Source organism: Metopolophium dirhodum, chromosome 1 (genome assembly GCF_019925205.1).
Source record: "Metopolophium dirhodum isolate CAU chromosome 1, ASM1992520v1, whole genome shotgun sequence".
In the NCBI taxonomy this organism is placed as follows: domain Eukaryota; kingdom Metazoa; phylum Arthropoda; class Insecta; order Hemiptera; family Aphididae; genus Metopolophium; species Metopolophium dirhodum.
In genome coordinates, this window is record NC_083560.1 from 67,353,546 (window position 1) to 67,375,861 (window position 22,316).

General features: G+C 29.5%; 1 protein-coding gene across 2 annotated transcripts in view; it reads left to right on the forward strand.

Annotated features, from left to right (window-relative positions):
- LOC132937377 (myosin-VIIa) overlaps nt 1-22,316 on the forward strand; it is a 153,351-nt gene that overhangs the window by 117,268 nt on the left and 13,767 nt on the right. The window contains exons 4-19 of one of the 2 annotated variants that reach the window (XM_061004195.1): nt 2,368-2,620; nt 11,404-11,594; nt 14,346-14,564; nt 15,537-15,701; nt 16,818-17,060; nt 17,191-17,316; nt 17,393-17,632; nt 17,712-17,857; nt 17,930-18,142; nt 18,224-18,393; nt 18,464-18,600; nt 18,695-18,846; nt 18,927-19,107; nt 20,024-20,407; nt 20,929-21,130; nt 21,222-21,376. In XM_061004195.1, coding sequence (XP_060860178.1) covers nt 2,368-2,620; nt 11,404-11,594; nt 14,346-14,564; nt 15,537-15,701; nt 16,818-17,060; nt 17,191-17,316; nt 17,393-17,632; nt 17,712-17,857; nt 17,930-18,142; nt 18,224-18,393; nt 18,464-18,600; nt 18,695-18,846; nt 18,927-19,107; nt 20,024-20,407; nt 20,929-21,130; nt 21,222-21,376 — 3,177 coding nt within the window. The remainder of the gene's footprint in view (nt 1-2,367; nt 2,621-11,403; nt 11,595-14,345; nt 14,565-15,536; nt 15,702-16,817; nt 17,061-17,190; nt 17,317-17,392; nt 17,633-17,711; nt 17,858-17,929; nt 18,143-18,223; nt 18,394-18,463; nt 18,601-18,694; nt 18,847-18,926; nt 19,108-20,023; nt 20,408-20,928; nt 21,131-21,221; nt 21,377-22,316) is intronic. The other variant, XM_061004196.1, reaches the window with a different exon arrangement.

A 22,316-nucleotide genomic window follows, 5' to 3' on the forward strand; every position in this document is an offset into this window, starting at 1 on the left:
ATCCAATTTAAACGTCACAGTTGTAGGTACCAAAATGTTGGAAATCAAATTAATTGATTTTTTGAACCAATTGTAGTTTTTACTCGTAACTAATCTTAAAATAGTGTTCCTCATTATTCTCAGTTATAATTTATAATTTATAAACACATAGAAGTATTCATTTAAGATCCAAAACGTAAATTGGTTGTACATTAATAAACATTACATTTTATAGTAATAACTAATAATATTTGAGGATATGCAAACTATAACCGAGTTATGTAAATTATAATACCTTTTAGCATGCTATTACGCTAATGAACTTTTTTTGCCATTGGCTAATTGCAGTGGTAATCAAAAATATTACCCAAATAATTGTATACATTTAAATAAGTACTACATGTTTACTTACTTATTTTACTTACTTGCATTGGTAAATAACAGTTATTATAGTTGACACGATGTCACGATGCATATTATCTAGTATCATGAATACATTTAGGACATTAAAAACTGATTAAGGGGCCTCGCTACTGCCGTCAATTTTAGCTGAAAAGACCTCAAGTATTGACAAAATTAAAGTTAGTTAACGTCGTCCGAATTTGATTCTGAAAAATAATTTGAACTCACCAGAAAATTGTCTATTGGTCCTGCAAAGCACTTTGTAAAAACTAAATTTTATATTATTGTGAACTGTAATTGAAAACTTGAAAATATCAACTTTTTTGAATCATAATTGAAATTAAAATTAATATTGAAAACGGAAAATGTTTTGTACAATCTACAGACATTTTTCTGCTGAATTTAAATATTTTTTTCAGAATCAAAATCAGACAACGTTAACAAACTTAAATGTTGTCAAAACAATTGTTAGTTTTTGTAAAATTCATTTAGTGAAATTTATATGGTTATCGAGTAATCGACATGTGCATGCGCGTACGAGAGAGGATACCCGCATTTAATTTCACTCACACTAATTATAATCATTTACAACTAACACATAGATCCCGGGCGGCCATGACAAGATTAGAAATTGCCCAAACGTTGCTCCTTAAATAATGACCGTAGCTCGCTCAAATAAAATATATTAACGTCTTGAATTATAATATCGATGTTGACACCGTACTGTTGAAATAGTTCTATTCAAACGTATCGGGTAAAATACTTAAATACGTACCCTTATTCTACGGATTTTACCCTATCGCACTATAGTATATACTTTATAGGTATAATGTCGATGTTTAATAGGAGATCAACTAATTGTCGAGGATTATACAGTGTTGTATAGCGGTTAAGTTTTATATTTCTGACGTCATATGATAGGCACATTGCGGACTATGATATATACGGATAAACGAAAAAGTTTAAGTCGAAAACAATCACATTATATTATGTGTCGTAGGTATCTGTCTTATTAACGTAAAACATGTCAACATTGGACAATTTGCGTTTTGCAGTTCAAATTATGTACACTTTAATATTTAGCTTTAATATTTAGCTTTAATATTAGAGTGTTTTAACCTATCGATCAACTTTAAATAACAGACCATTATATTCTGCGTGTCTTCTAATGGGTTACTTACGACATTTAAATTTTTAAGTGAGTGTTACGTGAATTCTTAAATTGTTGTATTTTACAAACTTATAACTTGTTTAAAGATTAATAATAAATTATGAACAAAAAAATATGGTATTATATTTAAAAAGTAATTCTAATCGGAAAATATACTTTTTGGAAAATACCCCATTTGGGGGAAAGGGAATTATTTAACGGGGTATAAAAATACCGGTAATACAAATTTACTACTTATATGTTATACGTTTATAAGACGTACACAACACACAGGGTTCGGTGTCCCTTGAATGTTGAATCTGAATAGTATAATAGTTTGGTTGCTAATATATTTTAAAATTTTATTGGTGGCTAAAATAGTGACCTACTGGACAAACACGATTATAAATAAATGGCCGAGAATTGTCCCACCCGAGTGTTGATGTCCGAATACGCTGATGGTCGAGGAGTAGTATAAGTATCTACATATTCTACATACTACGATTTTTAACGTTACATGATAGGTATAGACCTATTATAGGTACATAACGGGATGGGACTATATACGCGTAAACTAATATTTTTAAATCGAAAAAATCGTAATTGTTGTTGATTTGACTCTATGTCACTTTCAGTATATAAATAATAAATATACTTCCCATAGACCGATTCGGGCTCCACAGCAAATTTATAACATTATATTATATGCTGCCTAAATGCCTAATATTGCTAATAATTTAACATCATAATATATATGCGGTTCTAAACGACGCGACGACGTTAACAAGACGTAATAATCGTACTAATCATAGTTGTACATATTATTGTGATTATAGGACTACGTGTTTCAATATCATGGATCGAAAATCGGCGTGTTGGAACCGCACGTGTTCGCCGTGGCCGAAGCGGCCTACAACAGTCTGCAAACCGGCGACATCGACCAATCTTGCGTGATATCTGGCGAGAGCGGAGCGGGCAAGACGGAAACGACCAAATTTATTCTGCAGTATTTGTGCTCGGTGACCAGCAACGTGAGCACGTGGGTCGAACAGCAGATACTCGAAGCAAACACAATTTTGGAATCTTTTGGTACGTACTTATTTAATATTATAATTTATAATGTAACCACGATATTATAATTTATAATATTTTATAATTATATGGTTTACACGACCTGTATACATATTATACGGGTAGGTAATGTGGCGTCGCTGTCCCTTAATATACAGCGAGGGGATGGTCGGAGGGAGCAAATTGTCGACCTTTGAAAATAATACGTACGCTGGAGTACGCACAACATCATAATATATGTATTGTTTGACAACACAAGCAATTTAAAAAGAAAAAAAGTTTATTTACAATAATCGAGGGGGTTAAATAAACCTATAAGCACCTGGTATCCTGGTAACGTGAACAGGCACACATCTCATATGATAAAACCCGTCTTGATATGAATAATACCGGTATTTTTTTTAAGGAGGGGTTTTGAACCCTTAATCCCATCCAGGCAAAGCCGATGGAGAAAAGTTAGTGTTAAGATTACTTTAATGACTAGATATTAAAACAACTTAGGTATTGTGTTTACTGTTGCCAATGATTAGTTTGTATAATTGATTGAAAAATTCCTAAACGTACTATAGGTAAAAATAATGGTTGTCGTCAGTTAGATTTTTTTTCTGATTAATATTTTTAAAATATGAAAATTATTACTGAAAAAATATTTAACGAGGCACTGTGCTATAGCCTACAGCAGACACCTACAGTTGCTCTAATTTTTAGTATATATACTTACTCGTGTTGGTCTATTTGAAAAATTGATTTCGCGTCTTTTGAAAATCTATGATGGCTACCTTTATACAATTTTCCGTGAGTGGAATTTTAAAAGACTAAATAGCAATTTTTACAGTTTTGATTTTCTATAAAAATAATAGCAGTGAGAATTTAGAATATTGCTGCTAACGAGTTCTAATCGGATTCAAGCTGTGACAGTTATTGAGTTAAATTTTCGCATTGGGCCAATTACACGGCGATGCATCAACGAGCATGGAGGCTTTCCGGTCTATGCCTCTAATTAATGAAATATAACCACTAATTAATGTCTTATAATTGAACCTGTAATCAAATTGTCAGTGTTTTCGAATCAACATTGCAACGTAGGTTGGTACTAAGACAGTATTCATCACATACGGAAACAAAATTAATGGCTGCTTTGTACCATGCACGACAAAAATAATAGATTAATCGTATTAATTTGAAATTCCATGTCATGTACTACTGAAGATTATTTTATTATTATTATTATTATTTATTTATAAACGCCAATATGAAATTTTATGATTACATTTGAAATGTAATGTATTAGTTGAATTAAATAAGTATAATAAACATATTTATTATCATTTATTATAGTTATACTCAAAACATAGTCCCTGCTTCGCACAAAATTCGAATAATTATGATTTGCAAACCTGAAACTCATAATTAATATCATTATGTTTCTCAGTATCTCTAATATAATATAGCTTCAGTTCCCCCTTTTTAGCAAATCAATGAGTATTTATTTTTCTTATGGTATTCAACCTTTAAGGTTGGTTTTGCAGTTGGACATGCGCTACAACTCTCTGTTCCCAACTAATTTCTTCAGTTCAGTGTAGCTTGATATAGTCTAGCATTGGGAATCGTTTGTTTGGCAAATTAAGTTCTTGGATGTCCTTAGCCTCTTTTACCTTCAATCTTCTCTTCTATTATTCTATAAATTAGCTGGATTTCGTGCCTCAAAATGTGACCCATCGTGTTACATCATCTTTCTCTGATGGTTTTGGGTATCTTTCTGCGTTCATCTATTCCACAGAGTATGCTTTTGTTGGTACTGTGTTTTATCCAACTTCTATCCTACACACTCTCAGCATCCTTCTCCAACACCACATTTATTATAACAAGTATTTATTACTATATTTTAAAACTGTTATAGTGGTCTATTTAAATCAAATTTTAAATAAAATGTTAATTTGGTAACATCTTCTATTAGGTCCCTAAATGATAAAATGTATTATTATATTATAGTTAAAACATGTTTAGTGAATGTTAGAGTTGGTATAATTATTTATAATTGTATAGCTTATTTCTATTTCATTGTTCACAATATGTCCGACGTTCGTTTTTTACGGCAGTAGCCGAAGCAGTATGTTATTAGCAGTGGTATATATTGCCTAAAGTTATGTACAACCGTGCTGTTGATTTCTATACTAAATATTTTAATCAGCCATTGATTACTAACTATTTTATTTTAGAGATATAAAGATAATTAATGAGGTCAATCACTTACTCGAAAACAGGATATCTATTGTTTTTGTGAATGACAATAAATATATATATTTTTTCAAATTATATAATTGGTAACGTTCAGATTTTCAAAAATCAAATAACCTACATTTAAAATTGTGCTCAAATCCCTAAGAAAACATGCAATATGCAATCAAATTTTATTCTGAAGAATGCAATCGGTTGCATATTATGATAAAGTTATCATTAAATCATTAGTTTTTAAAAATTCTAATTTCAAAAAATTAAAGAAACTATAATACAATTTTGATAATTTTTATAAGAAATATTTTCAAAAATAAAATAGATATTTCAAAAGTTTTGAAAAATTAGTCTTTGAATTAATTAAATTACTGTACATAACCCCAAAAACCACATTATAAAATATTGATAATCCTGGTGTAACTAGACTTATGGACATATTAGCAGGATACTGTAATTATATATTTAAAATTCATTCAAAAACACCAAAGCTCTTATTTTTTTTGATAAAACGTCTGATACATGACTATCTACTATCTAATTATTACAAAATATGTAACAAAGTAAACTAAACATGAATAATATAACTTAATTTTTTTACAACTAATAAATACTTTTATTGGCCATGCCCTCCATCCCAACACCCAATTTAAAACTCTGGATACGCCACTGAGTTAGTATAAGAATATCAAAGAATATCATAAGCACAATATTTTAAGCATATTATATAATTCTAAATTCTATATTTTTAAATTAGAAAAAAACTGTTTTAAATAAATTTGTGCAGTGTATGTAGATTTTATTTTGTAACTTTTCATTACACATATTATATAAAACCTATTAGAAACATCGACAAAAACATCTGTCAAATACATTGAATAAATGGAATTGAAAAACTAAATTAATGAAACACTGATGATTTCCTCATTTTAAGATTCATTTAGGTATATGTTTGGACATAATACATTATTATACTTTTAAGTTTCTCCCAATTCTGATTATTAATTACTAAAAAATATAACGAAAGTCTCGATGTAATATTTATATTATAGTACCTACTACCTTTTAGTATCCACGAAACCTAATTTTTTATTTTTATTTTTTTCAAAGGTATATTATACAATTTAAGTTGTAAATATTACACTCATGCACACTTACAAGTTACAGGATATGATCCCAAAAATTAGCTTTAAAGCATTATTGTATGTATAATACAATATGTATTGTTGTCAAGGCCGGATTAAGCACCTATTGGGCCCCGGGGCTGAAATTTTACATGGGCCCTTTTGACAAAACATGCTTTACAAAGCCGCTCGCTACGCTCGCAGAACGATACATTTTTTTAACTATTTCACAAATTCTCAATAGCAATATTAAATTATTAAATTAATAGGTTTGTACAATTTATGTCTATAAAATTACTCATTTTATTATGATAAAAGTAAATACAAATTTTCATAATAACTATTAAATTTATTAATAGTAAAAAATATCAAATATATTATTAATTTAAATAAAATAAATTTATTTAAAAATAAATTTAATATTAAATATCTATCTTAAGTTAATAATATATAAAACAAAAACTATTTAATTAATTAAATTTTTTTTTTCTGGCTTTACTTGAAGCCAACTCTTTTAGTACATCATTGAAGTCTAATGATTTTAACAAATCATTCTCAGAATATAAAATCATTTGTATATTTAAGTTTTCTTGTGTTTGACTAGTTCTATACTTATTTTTAATTCTAGTTAACTTAGAAAAAGCTCTTTCCGCAGAACAATTAGCTACTGGAATTGTCAAATATATTTTTAAAGTAGTAAATAAACAAGGAAATACCTCTTCGAGTGATTGATTACCAAACCAGGAAAATAATTTGGAAATGTCAGCTGGATCAAAAGAAGGTTGACAAAGCTTCCAGTATTCTTTAAATTGTACAAGTTCGTTCGGTAAAGTAATATCTACATCATTTTTATATTTTGAAATAAATGTTGAGACACTCAAATCAATTTTTTCATTAGATTCTTGAGTTAAGTGTGTTATAAATAAAAAATGATCACCAATATATTCATAAGCGGAAATTCTTTTGTTTAATTCTGACACAAATTTATCAATAATAAATATATGTGTCTGTACACGAAATTTGTTTTTTCCTTTTAATACTTCTTCATTTATGCTACCATCAGGGAATTTTTTTATTTTTTTTCTTTGCTTTTCATCTGAATAGTAAATGGTAATTTCAGGACTAAGATTAGGTATTTTTTCTTCGTAAATTGAATTTGAGTCCCTTAAACTTAACACATAACACTTCAGTGATTTTAATAAGTTGATCGCCTTCATTGTGTCACAGTTTGAATGTTGTAATTTAGTTGACGTTTTGTTACTTCTTTCCATGATGTCATTCCAAAGTAATGACATATATGCAGTTTCTCTTTTTACCATTTTCTTCCATAACGATTTAGCATCTAAAGTTGTAACATTATTTTCTTCGCCATCATACATACTTTTTAACGCAGTCAAAATTTGTTCATAATTTACAACTATTGCTTTACAAGCTTCTGCATGACAAGACCACCTAGTGTCACTTAAGGATTTAAGTGTAAGAAGTCGACTAGAATTTCCATTGACACTATTTTTTTCTTCTTTTTTCAATATGTTAATAAGTACATTCCACCTGTGAGTTGACCCACTAAAGAAGTTATACAATTTTTGTACAAAATCAAAAAAATTGACAGCTTCAGTACAACAATTTACACTATTTACTCCAACTAGATTTAACGAATGAGCTGTACAAGGTATAAACACAGCTAATGGATTTTTATTTTTGACATAAGCTTGAAGCCCTTTAAATTGACCACTCATGTTTGAGGCATTGTCATAAGATTGACCCCTAATGTTCATAATGTCTAATTCACTTTTTTCAAGAAAGTCATCTAATACCTTGTACATAGATTGGCCTTGATGGTCTTTAATGGGAAATAATCCTAAAAGTCTTTCTTCCACACCTGTTAATGTGCAGTAACGAAGAATAATGGCCATTTGATCAACTTTTGTCAAATCTGGAGTTGAATCCATAATTATCGAAAAATATTTACATTCTTTTATTTCATTAATAATAAAAGTAGATAAACTATTTTTCATTATTGTCATTAATTCATTACAAACAGTTTTTGAAAGGTATGATGGGTTGCCTTTTCCTTGATTTCCATACAGTTCAATATGAGCCTTTAAGAAAGGATCATATTCTGAAATAAGTTCTAATAGGCCCAGATAATTTCCATTGTGTTGACTATTGAACTTTTCTTCCTTTCCTCGAAAAGCAAGGCCTCTAGACGATAAAAATGTAATGACAGATACAAGTCTCTTCAATACTTCAAACCAATAATTTGTTTCAGCAGAAATTTGACGACATAATTCTTTATTAACTGAGTTGTTGGTATTAGATCTTAATAACCACTTATTGGTAGCATTTCTGTGTTGAAGACTATTTTCATGTTCGCCAATCCGTTCAGATTTTTTCCATTTGTCAAAACCACCAGAAATAAAGGGACTCTCTCGATTGCTTCCATACAATTTACAAACAAAACAATATACAGATCCTTCACTAGGTGAATAAAGAAGCCATTTCCTATTACATTTTTGTCCATTGGGTAAAGATCGAGTAAACATTGCTAGTGTTAAGTGTCTGTTGAAGTTCTTATCTGAAAAAAGTCACAATAAATATTTACTTATAACTGACATCTAAACATTCTATTGCAATTCACCTAATTAAATAATTTTAGACAATTTTATTAAGTGATTGAAATGCTTTAATATAATACAGGTGAATTTAAGTTAATTAATTTAAGATAATTTAAGTAGGTACTCACCTATACAAGATCCTTTAAAATTATAAATATAAAATACAAACATTTACTATTAAATACATATTTTATATGCATTAATGTATAATGTATTAATGTATTATGCAACTAAGATATATCAACGATAGATTAAACTAGCTAAGTTAAAAAATTAAAAATAAACTTCTTAACTTAACTTTAACTTGTTAACAAGTTAAGCACCTTTGAGTATTTACTTGTATATTATAAACACATAATTTATCAACATTTAATGATTGTTAATAACTTTTTTATAGAATTTTTTAATTACCTGGACGTTTTGAATTTATAAAATCAGAGTTCAAATTTTGAAAATAATCAGGTCCTTTTTCTATACAGTACTCAATAAAAGATTTCTGCATGTTTTTTGGCCAGAAAAAAGGATCTTTGTATAAATTCCAATCTACACTGTTTAGTTCAGTAGTTGTTTCTTCAATATTAACTTTTATCATATTATCTAAAAATGAAATACAGTATCAATGCCAAACAAGAGCAAACATGAACTAAAACATATAATTAGGTACCTACCTTCAGTTAATTTTTCTTCAATTCCACAATTTGTGCTGATGTCCAACAAATTGTCATGTGGCGTAATGTCACTCTGGCTCTCAGCTGAACCATTAGCTTCTTTTTAATTATGATATTATGAAAATAAAATTTTTAATAAAAACTGGTATACAACAAATTTGCAAATAAAATAGTTATTTGATAGAAAATGAATTAAAATATGTATTTAAGTACCTTCAGTTAATTTTTCTTCAATTCCACAATTTGTGCTGATGTCCAACAAATTTTCTTGTGGCATAATGTCACTCTGACTCTCAGCTGAACCATTAGCTTCTTTGTTATTATAATAATATTATGAAAATAAATTTTTTAATAAAAATTGGCATATAACAAATTTGCAAATAAAATACTTATTTAATAAAATTATTTTATTTTTAATAGTTAATAAAAGAGTAGTTTTTTTTTTTAATTCATTGATTAAAAATTATAACATCAATTATTTCATTCTTGTTTATTAAAAAGATAATTTCTTTTTAAACAAATGGCCAAGTTAATGGTTCAAAATATTATTGATTGATAAGTATATTATATTATACTAAGTTTAGTTTTAAAAATGTTTAGCTTTGAAAATAACATGTATTGATGTAGGTATTCAATAATAACTATAATAATTTGAATGCTTTGCACTTACCAGGTCGAATGCATCTAAATAAATTGTTGATTTTTTTATTAGTTAGTAAAATATTTTTTGTTTGCTGCTCTTTCTTCTTTCTTTTTGCTGATCCACTCAATACTTTTGATTTCATCATTTTAGAAAAAATTAAGATTATCCGGATATTTTAATGTTAACACAATATGAAAAATAATACAATACACTGCACACAAAAGAAATATGAACTGTAAAGTCTGTTATAATATTAAACCGAAAATGGCAAATGATACTAGATCGTCTAGATTAATATATCATAAGCACTGCGGGCTACTATAAATAACTTACATGCATCGAGAATCGAGATAAGATATACTCGTACAATACTAGAGCGCGAGCGATTTCCCGTATTCCACCAATACTGGCAATATTACCCACATACTTGTAATTATTTTCTAATTATATATCTATGTTATTACAGAGATAAAAATAACATAAATTATAACATTATTATCTATTGATGATATTATTTATATCAATGAAAATATTAATTAATAACAATAAAATGCACGAAATAAGATATATATAATATATATTATGTCTTAGTACTATTTAGTTATTTTTGTCGATAAAAAAAATGGTTTTTAAAATATAGAAAAACTTTTTTTTTAAATCACTGAAAATTGTGTATCGGCTGAAAATTGTTTGGGCCCCTTTCACTTGGGTATTCGAGAGGGCCCCGGGGCTGCCACCCCGGCTAGACCCCCCCTTAATCCGGCCTTGATTGTTGTAAGTACACAGTCGTAGGACAGACCACTCGAAAAAACAATGTTTGCTTTCACAGTCCATTAACAGCTGCCGTGTGTATTTTGATTTTGTTTTCATTCCAACAAGTTTAAGAATAATATTATTTATTTACTGCAGCAGTCCACAGCATACAGCATACTGGTTAGAATATAATTAAAGTGAGCTATTTAGGTGATTATTTTCCTTATTGTTTTTTTTGTTTATAAATATTCAGTTTTATAAGTTGTCCATTAATTATAATTTCAATAGAAAAATATTAAATTATATTCATAAAATATTAATATTACACAATCTGTATTCATATGTTATAAAAAAGGTTTATAAGAATTATGCAGAACATAAATACTTTGGTAAAATACAGTTCAACTTAAAAAGGTGAAACTTAAAAGTTGAGAATTATAATATGTGGTGAATAAAATAACAATAATACTCAGAATTAATGATTCAATAAATTTGATAAATCCTATAAAAAATAATACGAAAATCTTCATAAAATAATTATTATATAAATCAATACTTCTAAAAATAATATGTTTACCTATCCTTTATTTATACCAATTAATTTTTTTTTAAATATATGATAAAAAATTATAATTATAATTTTTAAAATAAATTAGAATCTCATGACGTATGTTATAATATTTTTTTTAATGCATTTATGTGTTGGATATTGTAATAATAATATTATTATTAGCGACTGATTTTTTATTTTTACTTTTTTTAGGTAACGCGAAAACTGCACGCAACGACAACTCTAGCCGTTTCGGAAAGTTTATGCAAGTGTGCTTCGACGGCAGATGGATGATAAAAGGATGCATTATACAGGACTACCTACTGGAACAGTCGAGAATTACGTTCCAGAGTGCCGGCGAACGGAACTACCACGTGTTTTATCAGCTTGCCGAGGGCGCGAGGGTAAGTCGTTTTCGTTACACGCACCCGTCTGTCAGATAGGAAGGGGAATAATTTTTATTCATAATATACCTATTTCTCCCATTATAATGCATCGGTACCTATATTATAATGCTGCGAACCAAAAATTATAGATATTTGTCCACGTCTTTTGAATCGTATATATTATTATGCTAAGAGTAAATTATCTAAAATTGTTAATCAAGTGTAATTGTTATTTTCACTACTTCAATACGGCTTTAACTCCTTAACGATAATAATACGATGGTTACCTCCCTAATACCGGGTTGAATGAACATTAAATAAGCAACTTGAAATATTTAACGAGCCAATAGTATGCTATTGAATAAATAAAAAGTTATTCGTCCACTAAACGTCCAATAGAGTTATTCAGTCTTTGAACTATAGGTTACTAGTCAATTAAACTAATGATCCGAGTTAGGTTGAATAAAAATGTATTTGTTCATTAAATAATACGTCAGTATCTACCTACCTATGAGCGATTGTAAACGCCATACGCCACCAGTTTTATTTTTTTACCTGTTATGACTAAGGTATATGGAACATTTATTTTTATAAAAATAAATTATATCACTTACATGAATACCTATCTTAAACTGTCATCAATTAGTCTCATAATTCATAAACTTAGTATGACACTATGATGTATGGGTACCAACATTTTTATATTTTAGCTAATTGTTGTATATTGTAAAGTTTCACTTAAAAATAAATTTCGATATACTTTGATCACGAAACACTCATTAATTCAAAAAGTATTCATTTTTTTGAAAATATTTTTTTACATAGTTTCAAGTTGTAAAAAAACAACGTTTTTACAAAAAAATTATATTTTTAAATTTTGTTTAGACAAGTGACAAACATTTTGTGGGCCGCGGGGTAACACCGTACCACTCCACTCCACCATTCTAAAAACTTTAAATACTTATAACTCATAAGTTATATGTTATAACTCATGAACTACTCGCTTTAAATTCGATTTTAATGAATCAAAATACTAAAAAAAATATTCTGCTTTGGAATATGAAATTTAAACTCTATGTTATCATTCAAAAAAGTAAAAAAAATTCAAAAATTAAAAGGATAAAAAATATAATTTTTTAATAAAAACGTTGTTTTTTAACAACTTGAAACTATGTAAAAAAATATTTTCAAAAACATTAATACTTTTTGAAATAATAAGTGTTTCATGATAAAATAATCACCCTGTATACCTAAGTACATAGAGTAAGATAATACAAATAAATTAGATATTTACTTTCATGTTTTCAATCAATGACATGAAAAAAAAATCCACGTTCCACGTTTTCCATTTTGATTTCAATTCACTTGCATTCAGTTCATTCATTTTAATATTTTTCAGACGTATACAATAGAAAAACCCCTTTAAATAGTCTAAAATATAAATGTATTTCTTCTGTAGGTTCCGAATAAGTAAAATAAGTTTTCAAATTAAAACAACAGCTGATTAGTTGTTATCAATTTTCTGTGATATGATTTAAGCTCCAACAATAAGCCTTGGTATAATATTTAAAACCAATACATTTTTATTCATTTGCTTGTACAACTCAAATGGCTTGATAAAATTATTTAATGGTTCATTAAATAAATTTAAGGAACGATATCATGCAATTCGGCAGTATTTTAACGACGGGTTTTTTAATTGCAAAGTTGGGTGAGACAAGAAAAAATCCAGACTTTAGGGACTGTTTTTGGTGAAATAAAATGTTGAGAAAAGCACCAAGAAATATTTTACTCTTTAAAATGAAATGCAAATATAAATCTTTAAAAACGTATTTTCCGTTATTTATTAAACCGAAAATAATATATTTCCGATTCCTGCACTGGCGCTTTTATACTCGTTTTATTATTATTATTTTTTTTTTTTAATATTTATGATACATTTTTAACATTTAAATATTTATTTTTAAATCGTTCATGTTTTGAATCTTACATCAGAAAAACAAAAGTAATAAGGGTGATATTAAATATTAAAAGAACGCTATAACTTTTAATCGTATTTCGAATACTTCCAACAGAGTTAATACAATTCGAAATTACGAGTGTCCAATGTTAAAAGATTAACCCTGTATAGTGTATACGATAAAAATGTTTTATAAATACGTTAGCCACTAATATCTCTTACTATAGTGGCTAATTGTCTTTCCATTAAATTCAAAATGTAAATTTTTCATTGAATGTCATCTTTACTTACTTTTTTTCAAGCCTGGGTATAAACGAGTTAAAAAATTAAAATTAAGTGAATTTTAACTTTTCGTTATCTTCTTTTTTAACTTAACTGATTTTATTGATATAAACTTGATAAATAACGACTTACTTGCTGTTAATCAAATCCAAGTTACATTAAATTATAAATGATTAAATAATTTATATAATAAAATTATAATTGATGGTGCATATTGCATGAACATTTCCTTTTTATTATTTTAAGCCATATTACTGGCTATTTATATATTTTAAAATAAATAACTCAACTTAACTTAAGTTAGTAAGTTCATTGTAAGTTTCCATATAACTTTTAACTTAACTGAACTTAAACAAAAATTAGGATAACTATTAACTTTAAACTTTTAAAAATACTTACTATCAACTTAACTTAACTTAATTAAAAATTATCATTAACTTGCTCAGGCTTGGTTTTTTCCCCTTTCCCAGAACTATTTTTTTTATACGTAAATAATATAATATTATGTTTATTCATTTTTTTGGCAGCACAACAAGGACTTGGTCGAGCTGTACAAATTGAAACCACCAGAGTTCTACAACTACCTGAACCAGTCAGGTTGCATAATCATTGACGGCGTGTCGGACGTACACAAATTCGACGCGTTGCGTTTGGCGTTCAACGTGCTCCGTATACCACTTAACATGGTCGATGGAATTTTCTGCGTCTTGTCAGCCATCTTGTGGCTGGGAAACACGGTTTTCCGGGTAAATATGCACCGCTGATATCATAAAATATATATTATCATTTATCTATATTATATGATGTAATATAGCCCCATAAAATAATTTATATTTTAGAGAGTTTAGCGGTATATTATAGTGGTTATAAGTAGGCATTGGTCGAAATAAAATCTAAATTACTAAAATATAATAAATAATAATAATGACAGATTCGTTACGAGTGGGGCTTTAATAAACACTATAAAATACCACGAAAATATAAACTTAAGTAATATGCACCTAAAATGCTCAAAGATACTTATATACAATTAATATACAGCATGCTTGCCGAAAACCACGTTTATAAAAAACATAACGTTAAGTAAATGTATAGTTTTAGAATTTTCGTCTTTAGGCACTTTGATTTTGAAAGTTCAAAATTTAAAAACCTTTATCTTTTTCATTCAAAATTATTACATCAAAATATCTGATTTAAGATTTCGATGTAAGATATATATAGATAGGTACCTAACAACGTCGGTAGCTTTATATTTTTTATAAGTTTTTGTAATCATTAGATTATATAGTCTCAATTAAATTGTGTTTAAACCACAGTCATATTTTGTTTTCTTTCGTTTATCGCAAAATATTTACTGACATAGATGCAGACAAAAAATTATAAGATAACAAAATATGTATGTAGCTTATTTGTATAAAGCTTAATATGACCGTAACATTTAAAATTTAAATATATTCTCCAAAAACTTAATATATACATTTTAAAATAATTAAGCAAAAACTTTTTTAATATATACTTTAAAGTTTAGTTCTACCTTTGGTACGAGCTTAATAGGTATAGATTTTGAGCTTTAAACTTTAAATCTACCATTTACATCTTTCTCAGGACTTATTGGTTTAATGGGGCTATAATCAGGGACACATATTCCGGCTCTACCAAGGATATAACTTTTGTTATTTTTGATTTTCACGTTATATTTTGTTTGTCCTAACCCACAGGACGTCGACGGAGAAAAATGTCAACTGACCGAAAACGATCACGAAATATTGTCAGTCGTGTCTCACCTGCTGGGACTGAAGAAGGAAGACGTGGTCCACGTGGCCTTGCTCAGACAGATAAACGTGCGCGGAAACATCACTGAAATACCTCTGAAGTTGCCCGAAGTACGTAAATGATAAACGCATATGCATGGTGCCGAAATGTGCATCATGATTATGGATATGAGACGTGAATTGAATAACTAATAATACTACAAATGTATAATTAATTTAGGGTCCAGATGTTTATGCTATAAAATCACTTACGAAATTTCCTACCATTTAAAAATAAGGCCTCTTAACTTTTAAGTTGACTTAGAAGTGAACTTTTAACATAAAGCATATTGTTTTTGCATACATTTAAAACACAATGACGTTAGAAAAATATTTTTAAATAGATTCGTATACTACTATTTTTTAAAGCATCGTCTTAGACGATTAAAAAAAGTCATCAAAATCCGGGCCCTAGTTTATAATTGTATGAACGCTTCTGCGTTTAGAATTTAGATCATTTATTCGACCGAGAATAATAAAAAATGTTTATCTTATATTTTTATTGTTATTGGCCCGTCGGGCATGGCCACACCACTTAATCACAATATGACATGATTTGCTTTTAACTATACTTAACGTTTGTATTTTTAACTCGCCTAATTTTTAGATGGGACACGTGAATCATAGAAGTTTAGAAAACGCCATATGGGCAATTAAGGGTTTCTTTTATACACAACTTGTCATGCCGCCATTTTTTTATTGACCTAAGATAAATAAATACTATAAGGCACCAGACGACTTTACCGAGGCACTTTTTGACTTGTATTAATAAATTATAATACCAAATAGAGTGTATAGACTTTTACGGTAAAAATAATTACATAATTTTCAGTCTAAATATAAAATATTGAGTAGGTACGCATATGTTATTAAATATTGACCATTGTTAACTTTTCACTTTGACTTATTTATATTGATGAAAACGTCACAAAATTATAAATACAAATTACACATATAATAACACCTCGTACTTTATTTTCCATCATCTAACACATTAAAAAAAAAACGGTAATTTTCATGAACTGTTATGCAATAACACTATTTCTCAAGAACTATATTACTAAAGTAAATTTTTTTTTTTAATTTAAACTTAACTTATTAATATTGCGATTGATATCGAATCAAAAACTGTCACACTAGCAAATAGAAATACACTTTATAATACGGTATCTAATACTTTTTTTTCAGGCGATCGAAAACCGACATGCAATGGCTAAAGCGCTGTACTCACGAACTTTCGCGTGGCTTGTGAATCACATAAATACCTGCACAAATCCGGGACAAGATACGTCGAGATTTCTCGGCGTCCTCGACATATTCGGTTTCGAAAATTTCACTATCAATTCGTTTGAACAGTTGTGTATAAATTACACTAATGAGAAGCTGCACAAGTTTTTCAATCACTACGTTTTCGCATTAGAACAAGAAATCGTACGTATCATGAATATTAAAGTGTAATGTAATACTCATACTAAGCAGAATAGACGATAATTGATAACTATGTATCTATATAATTGTAAATGCATAAAATTTGACGATGTTTTTATTTTATTTCCTAAAGTATCGACAAGAAGAAATCAAATTTTCCCACATTCAGTTCACTGATAACACGACATGTTTAGAACTGGTCGAGAAACCCCCTCGCTGTATTTTGAAGTTGCTGACCGAACAGTGTCATATGCCTAAGGTAATATTTTTTTTGTTAAAAAACTAAATTCCCTACCTAGTATTATTAAATACCTAATTATATTGGTTAACCGCAGGGATCGGACACTACATACTTGATGAATTTGCACACGGAATTCGAGAGTCATCCAAATTTTGTGAAAGGAGACGACCGTCGAAAATGGGAATCGGAATTCAGTATCGTGCACTACGCTGGATCCGTTACTTACACCGCCAGAGGCTTTGTCGACAAGAATCGCGATGTACAACAAGATGTGTTTTTTGATTTCATGACGCGTTCCACGAACGTCTTCGTGCGTGAACTTGTTAAATATCAGGTTGGTATTTCCCAGAGGTCGTCGGGTTGGTCGTTTAAAAATATCCGTTCCAAGACTATAATATTACAATTTTTTTTAGGATTTACTTGGATCCACCGTGTCGCGGATGGGCAGTGCCAACTCTACGTCGACGAGAGGGACCACGAAAGGTCGGCCCACTGTTAGCGATACGTTCAGGCACCAATTACAAGCGTTGGTAGACGTCTTGCAATCCACTAATCCATGGTAAGTGATCTTGGATCTTTTAGTCGTGAAAAAAATTTATCAAGTTCGTTTCAATAATGTTGCACTATATAGGTACGTGAGATGCATTAAGCCGAACACGATAAAAGCGCCAAACCATTACAACGAAAAGTTAGTGTTGGACCAGTTGAAGTACTTGGGCATGTTGGATATAATTAGAATTCGCAAGGAGGGCTACCCTATACATCTGTCGTTTCACGAGTTCCTTAGCCGTTACCGTTGTTTGGTGAGAAAAAAACTACCTGACGAAGAGCGGTCAGCCGTAAAGTACGTATATCCAAATGTTGTTTTTTGTAATGGTTTTTCGAAACGTCTACAATATCTATGTCTTACCGTGTCTCTTTACAGAGCATTTTTGACGTTACAAGACATTCCTTCAGAAGAGTGTCAGATAGGCAAATCTAAGGTGTTCCTTCGGAACAAAGCGCATGAACCACTCGAAGATAAACGGAAGGTAATGCTTAACTTAATGGCCACGATCATTCAACGAACATGGAGAGGATACTTTGTCAGGAAAGGTAGACGATATCTTAATATATTCTTTTTGCAAAAGAATCTAAATAAATTTCTTTGATAAATATAATACAGATTATGTTAAAACACGGACTGCGGTGATAATCGTACAAACTGCGTTCAAGAGTTGGAAACAACGTTTGGTGTTCTTGAAGAAACGTAGAGCTGCGATTGTGATCCAGTCGCATCTAAGAGGCGTTTTTGCACGAGAGGTAGGTAATGCAATGTGGCTACATCGCAAAAGAAAGAAGGAAAATATTGGATTGGTTGTAATAACACTACTGTTACTCGTTTCTTATTATATAGGTGGCCGCTGCCTTGCGAGAGATGAGAAGAGTAGAAGAAGAAATGCGGAAACGGGAACGCGTGGAAGAAGAAAAACGCAAAGCCGAAGAGGTCAAAGAAAAAGATCAAGAAAATGAACAATTAAACGAATTGCAAATCGAGAAAGACGAAAAGTAAGCGTACTTATGAATAATATTATATAGTGATAACGATTTATCGGAGTGTGTATGATATCATTAAGATGGGTTTTCAGGATATCCGAAATAGAGTTTGCAAAACTAGCAGAACAGTTAAACTCGAGGCTTCAAGTAGATCCAGCACACGAGTCCGTGGACTTGGACAACCTGTTTGCGTTTTTATCCGATGTCCAGTCTGGACGGACTATAGACACTGTGGGAGACCGTATGAAGGAAATAGTAAGCGATTTCGATGAGGTAATTTGCACACGATTTATTTCTTCAGGCACACTGAGTTATACCTTATACGATCACGATTCATGTGGTTAACACTATTTTCGTTAGTTTATATATTTATAATACAATTTACTTTTTCACTGAAAGTGGTAAGACGTATTCGTACAAATACACTATTGTGTTGAAAATGTATTATGCCACTTGCTAGGGACCAAAATATACATGATATTATATTACGCAGGTGAGGAAAATAATATATTCACAACGTACGTAAGATTTACTAAAGAGGTTCAAGTTTTTTGATTTAATTATTTAACAGTATATTTACACCGATCTGTATGGCTATTGATTATTGGCACTCGAACTAATATCTCTTCGCTTTAATTAACACGTTGAACGTCTACACAAATACGCAATGCATATGATTTTCAGTGTTGTAAACTATTTGAATATTTATAATCAATAATCATGTATACTTTATTTAAGTACTGAATACGTATATTTGAAATACTTTTATTGACTTGTCGATATTTTAATATTTGAGTGTAATAGATTAGTTAAAATAAAACTACATGATAGTTTTGAAATTAAATAGATGCTTTTGTGTAAAGCATAAACATTGATCAATTATCTAATCTAAGATTAAAAAAAATATCTAATGGTGATTTCAATATAAGTTCTTCAAAAATTGTTTAATCAAAATTATTGTACCTTGAACACTATTTTTTTAATAATAAATATTTAATACTGGAATTGTATACAACACCGATGAATATTGATGACACTATAAATATATAGATAGTAATTTTTTTTCAAACCACATGATTTCAAATAACTCAAACGCACTCTATACTTATTTTAATTTTAAAATTCTGTCGAATCATATATTAAACCATGTGTCTAATAAACATTCGCGTCATGTTTTACGCATTTTTAGCTGGAGAGCGTAATCCAGCGAGAAATAGAAATCGTCGAAATGGAGCTTGAGAGCAGAGGGCTAGAAAAATCGTTGTCTTCGTCTTCAGCAAATGCACTGCAGGTGGTGCTACCAGAGCCATCGCATCCACCACCACCTCCACCGCCGTTTAACCAGCAGCCAGTGAAAGCCAACGACGAACCAATTTACGAAGCGGTGTTGCCCAGGGACGAGGATAACGTGTCGCCGCCGCCACTGCCCACACCGCCACACAAACTGAACAGAGCTAAGAGCCCCGTGGCGATAGAAAGCGCGAACAGATCTATTAGTCCGGCCACCACCGCCGCAGCCGTTCTATCGTCACCCCGGCAAAGCAGGCCAAACTCGAGGACATCCGGCACGGGAGTGAGTCCATTTTAGATTCTAAGCATAACAATAAATGTGTTGATTTTTACAAATGTACATACCTAGGTATATGTGTAGGTATTTTTTTTTTTTTTGTCTGAAGCACACTTTTTACAATAGAAAAAAAATGCTCCGATCTTCGTTTTTTGAAGCAAGATTCTTGTAGAAAATTGTTTGTTGTTCGTATTGAAGAATGAAAAAAGAAATTTCTCAGTATTGTTCAAAATAAAAGGAAAAACAAAAATACAATTACAAAAATATGAAAAACATGTTTTTGACAAAATCGAAAGGTTTTTTTTTGTAGTTTAAAAACAAATAATTGTGGAGACTTGAAATTTTCTTTAAATATTTTTATTAGCATTTTTGAAAAATAGTTTCTTTTTTTCGCTATTTATTGAAATTTACAATTTCACGACTTTGTATAGTTTTTATAATTGTTGTTAATGGGGTTATTGATTATTGAAAAAAATTACCGCAAATCTGTATCAATAGTTAATACTCATTCGTATGTAACATTATAGGGTGCGAATTGGAAACACAACAACGGATTCGTCGAAGACACAACGGAACGCGATCAGAGGAGGAAATTCAGAGTGGAGAAGAAACTGCTAGAGATGGAAAATATTCAAGAAAAGTTGAACGTCGAACCGCTGCACGACAACTATCACGATATCCTAGAGTTCGCCGAAAACTATTTCAACGCTCACGAGCGTTCACCTGAAGGTACAAAAAGCTTTTTTTTTATTTGCTCTCTTCTTAACTGCCCGTAGTTGTGCAGTTAATAAATGCAATCAATGTTGTCTGTATTCCACAGGAACGATAATAGCCACGCTGAAGAGGAAAAGCAAGTCATTAGAAAAGATACCTATGTACGAAATGGTTTCGTTCCACCGTGGCTCCACTATTCCAACGTCGCACATACACATGTACGATCCGGATAACATAACGATAGCCATATCAATATTTAGAGTAAGTCCTGTCTACATTCTTTGGTGATAATATAATAATTTTCTCGTTAATATTACATCACATCCAAAGCGTAGAATATTTTAAATATACCTAAACATTTTTTTTTTTATTCCTACTTACTATATTTAAAATTAACTGTCAATGTACAACATATTGTTATCACATGATTAAAAGTAAAAAATTGGATGATTATAGTACATGTATTATTTTGTTTTAATTACAATAACAGTCGTTGGCTCAGTGTATAGTAAATTAAGAAGAACGAATAAAAATATTGGTAACATTATACTTAATATATCTAATTATTAGTTTACTAAAGTAATAATATAATAATTATACTTATGGTATAAGCTAATAATACGAACAAAATAAATAATAAATAATATACAAACATAATATAAATTATAATAATATTATCCAAAATCAATGGAAATCATTTTCTGAAATATTTAAATAATCTGCGTCAATTATCATACAAAAGTATCCATTAATTTTTTAGTTAATTTTTTTATAAAATATCTGATAATAATAAAACTAGTATAAGCAGTAGCTATTATATTGAACAAAAAGGAATATATCCTAATATTACATTTAATACATAAATTTACTTTTGACACATATTTTAACATTAATAATATTAAAATTGTAATTAGGTGCATTTAAAAATCTCTGTACGTTTTATCTAAAAATCATATGAGTCAAATGGATATTTAGAAATACATTTTTCCATTATTTGTAATATCAAGGTACGGAGAAAATGAGAGCAATATTCAAATTTAATTTAATACAAAAGGAATGTCATTCAGTTAAAAAATAAATAATTGTTGGTCTAAAAAATATATGTTAAACGAGTCACCCTAAAATAATTTATGAGAGGAATGATTTCTGAAACTATAATTTTATAAACCTATCTACCCAAGTTTTAAGTTTTTCAAGAGTT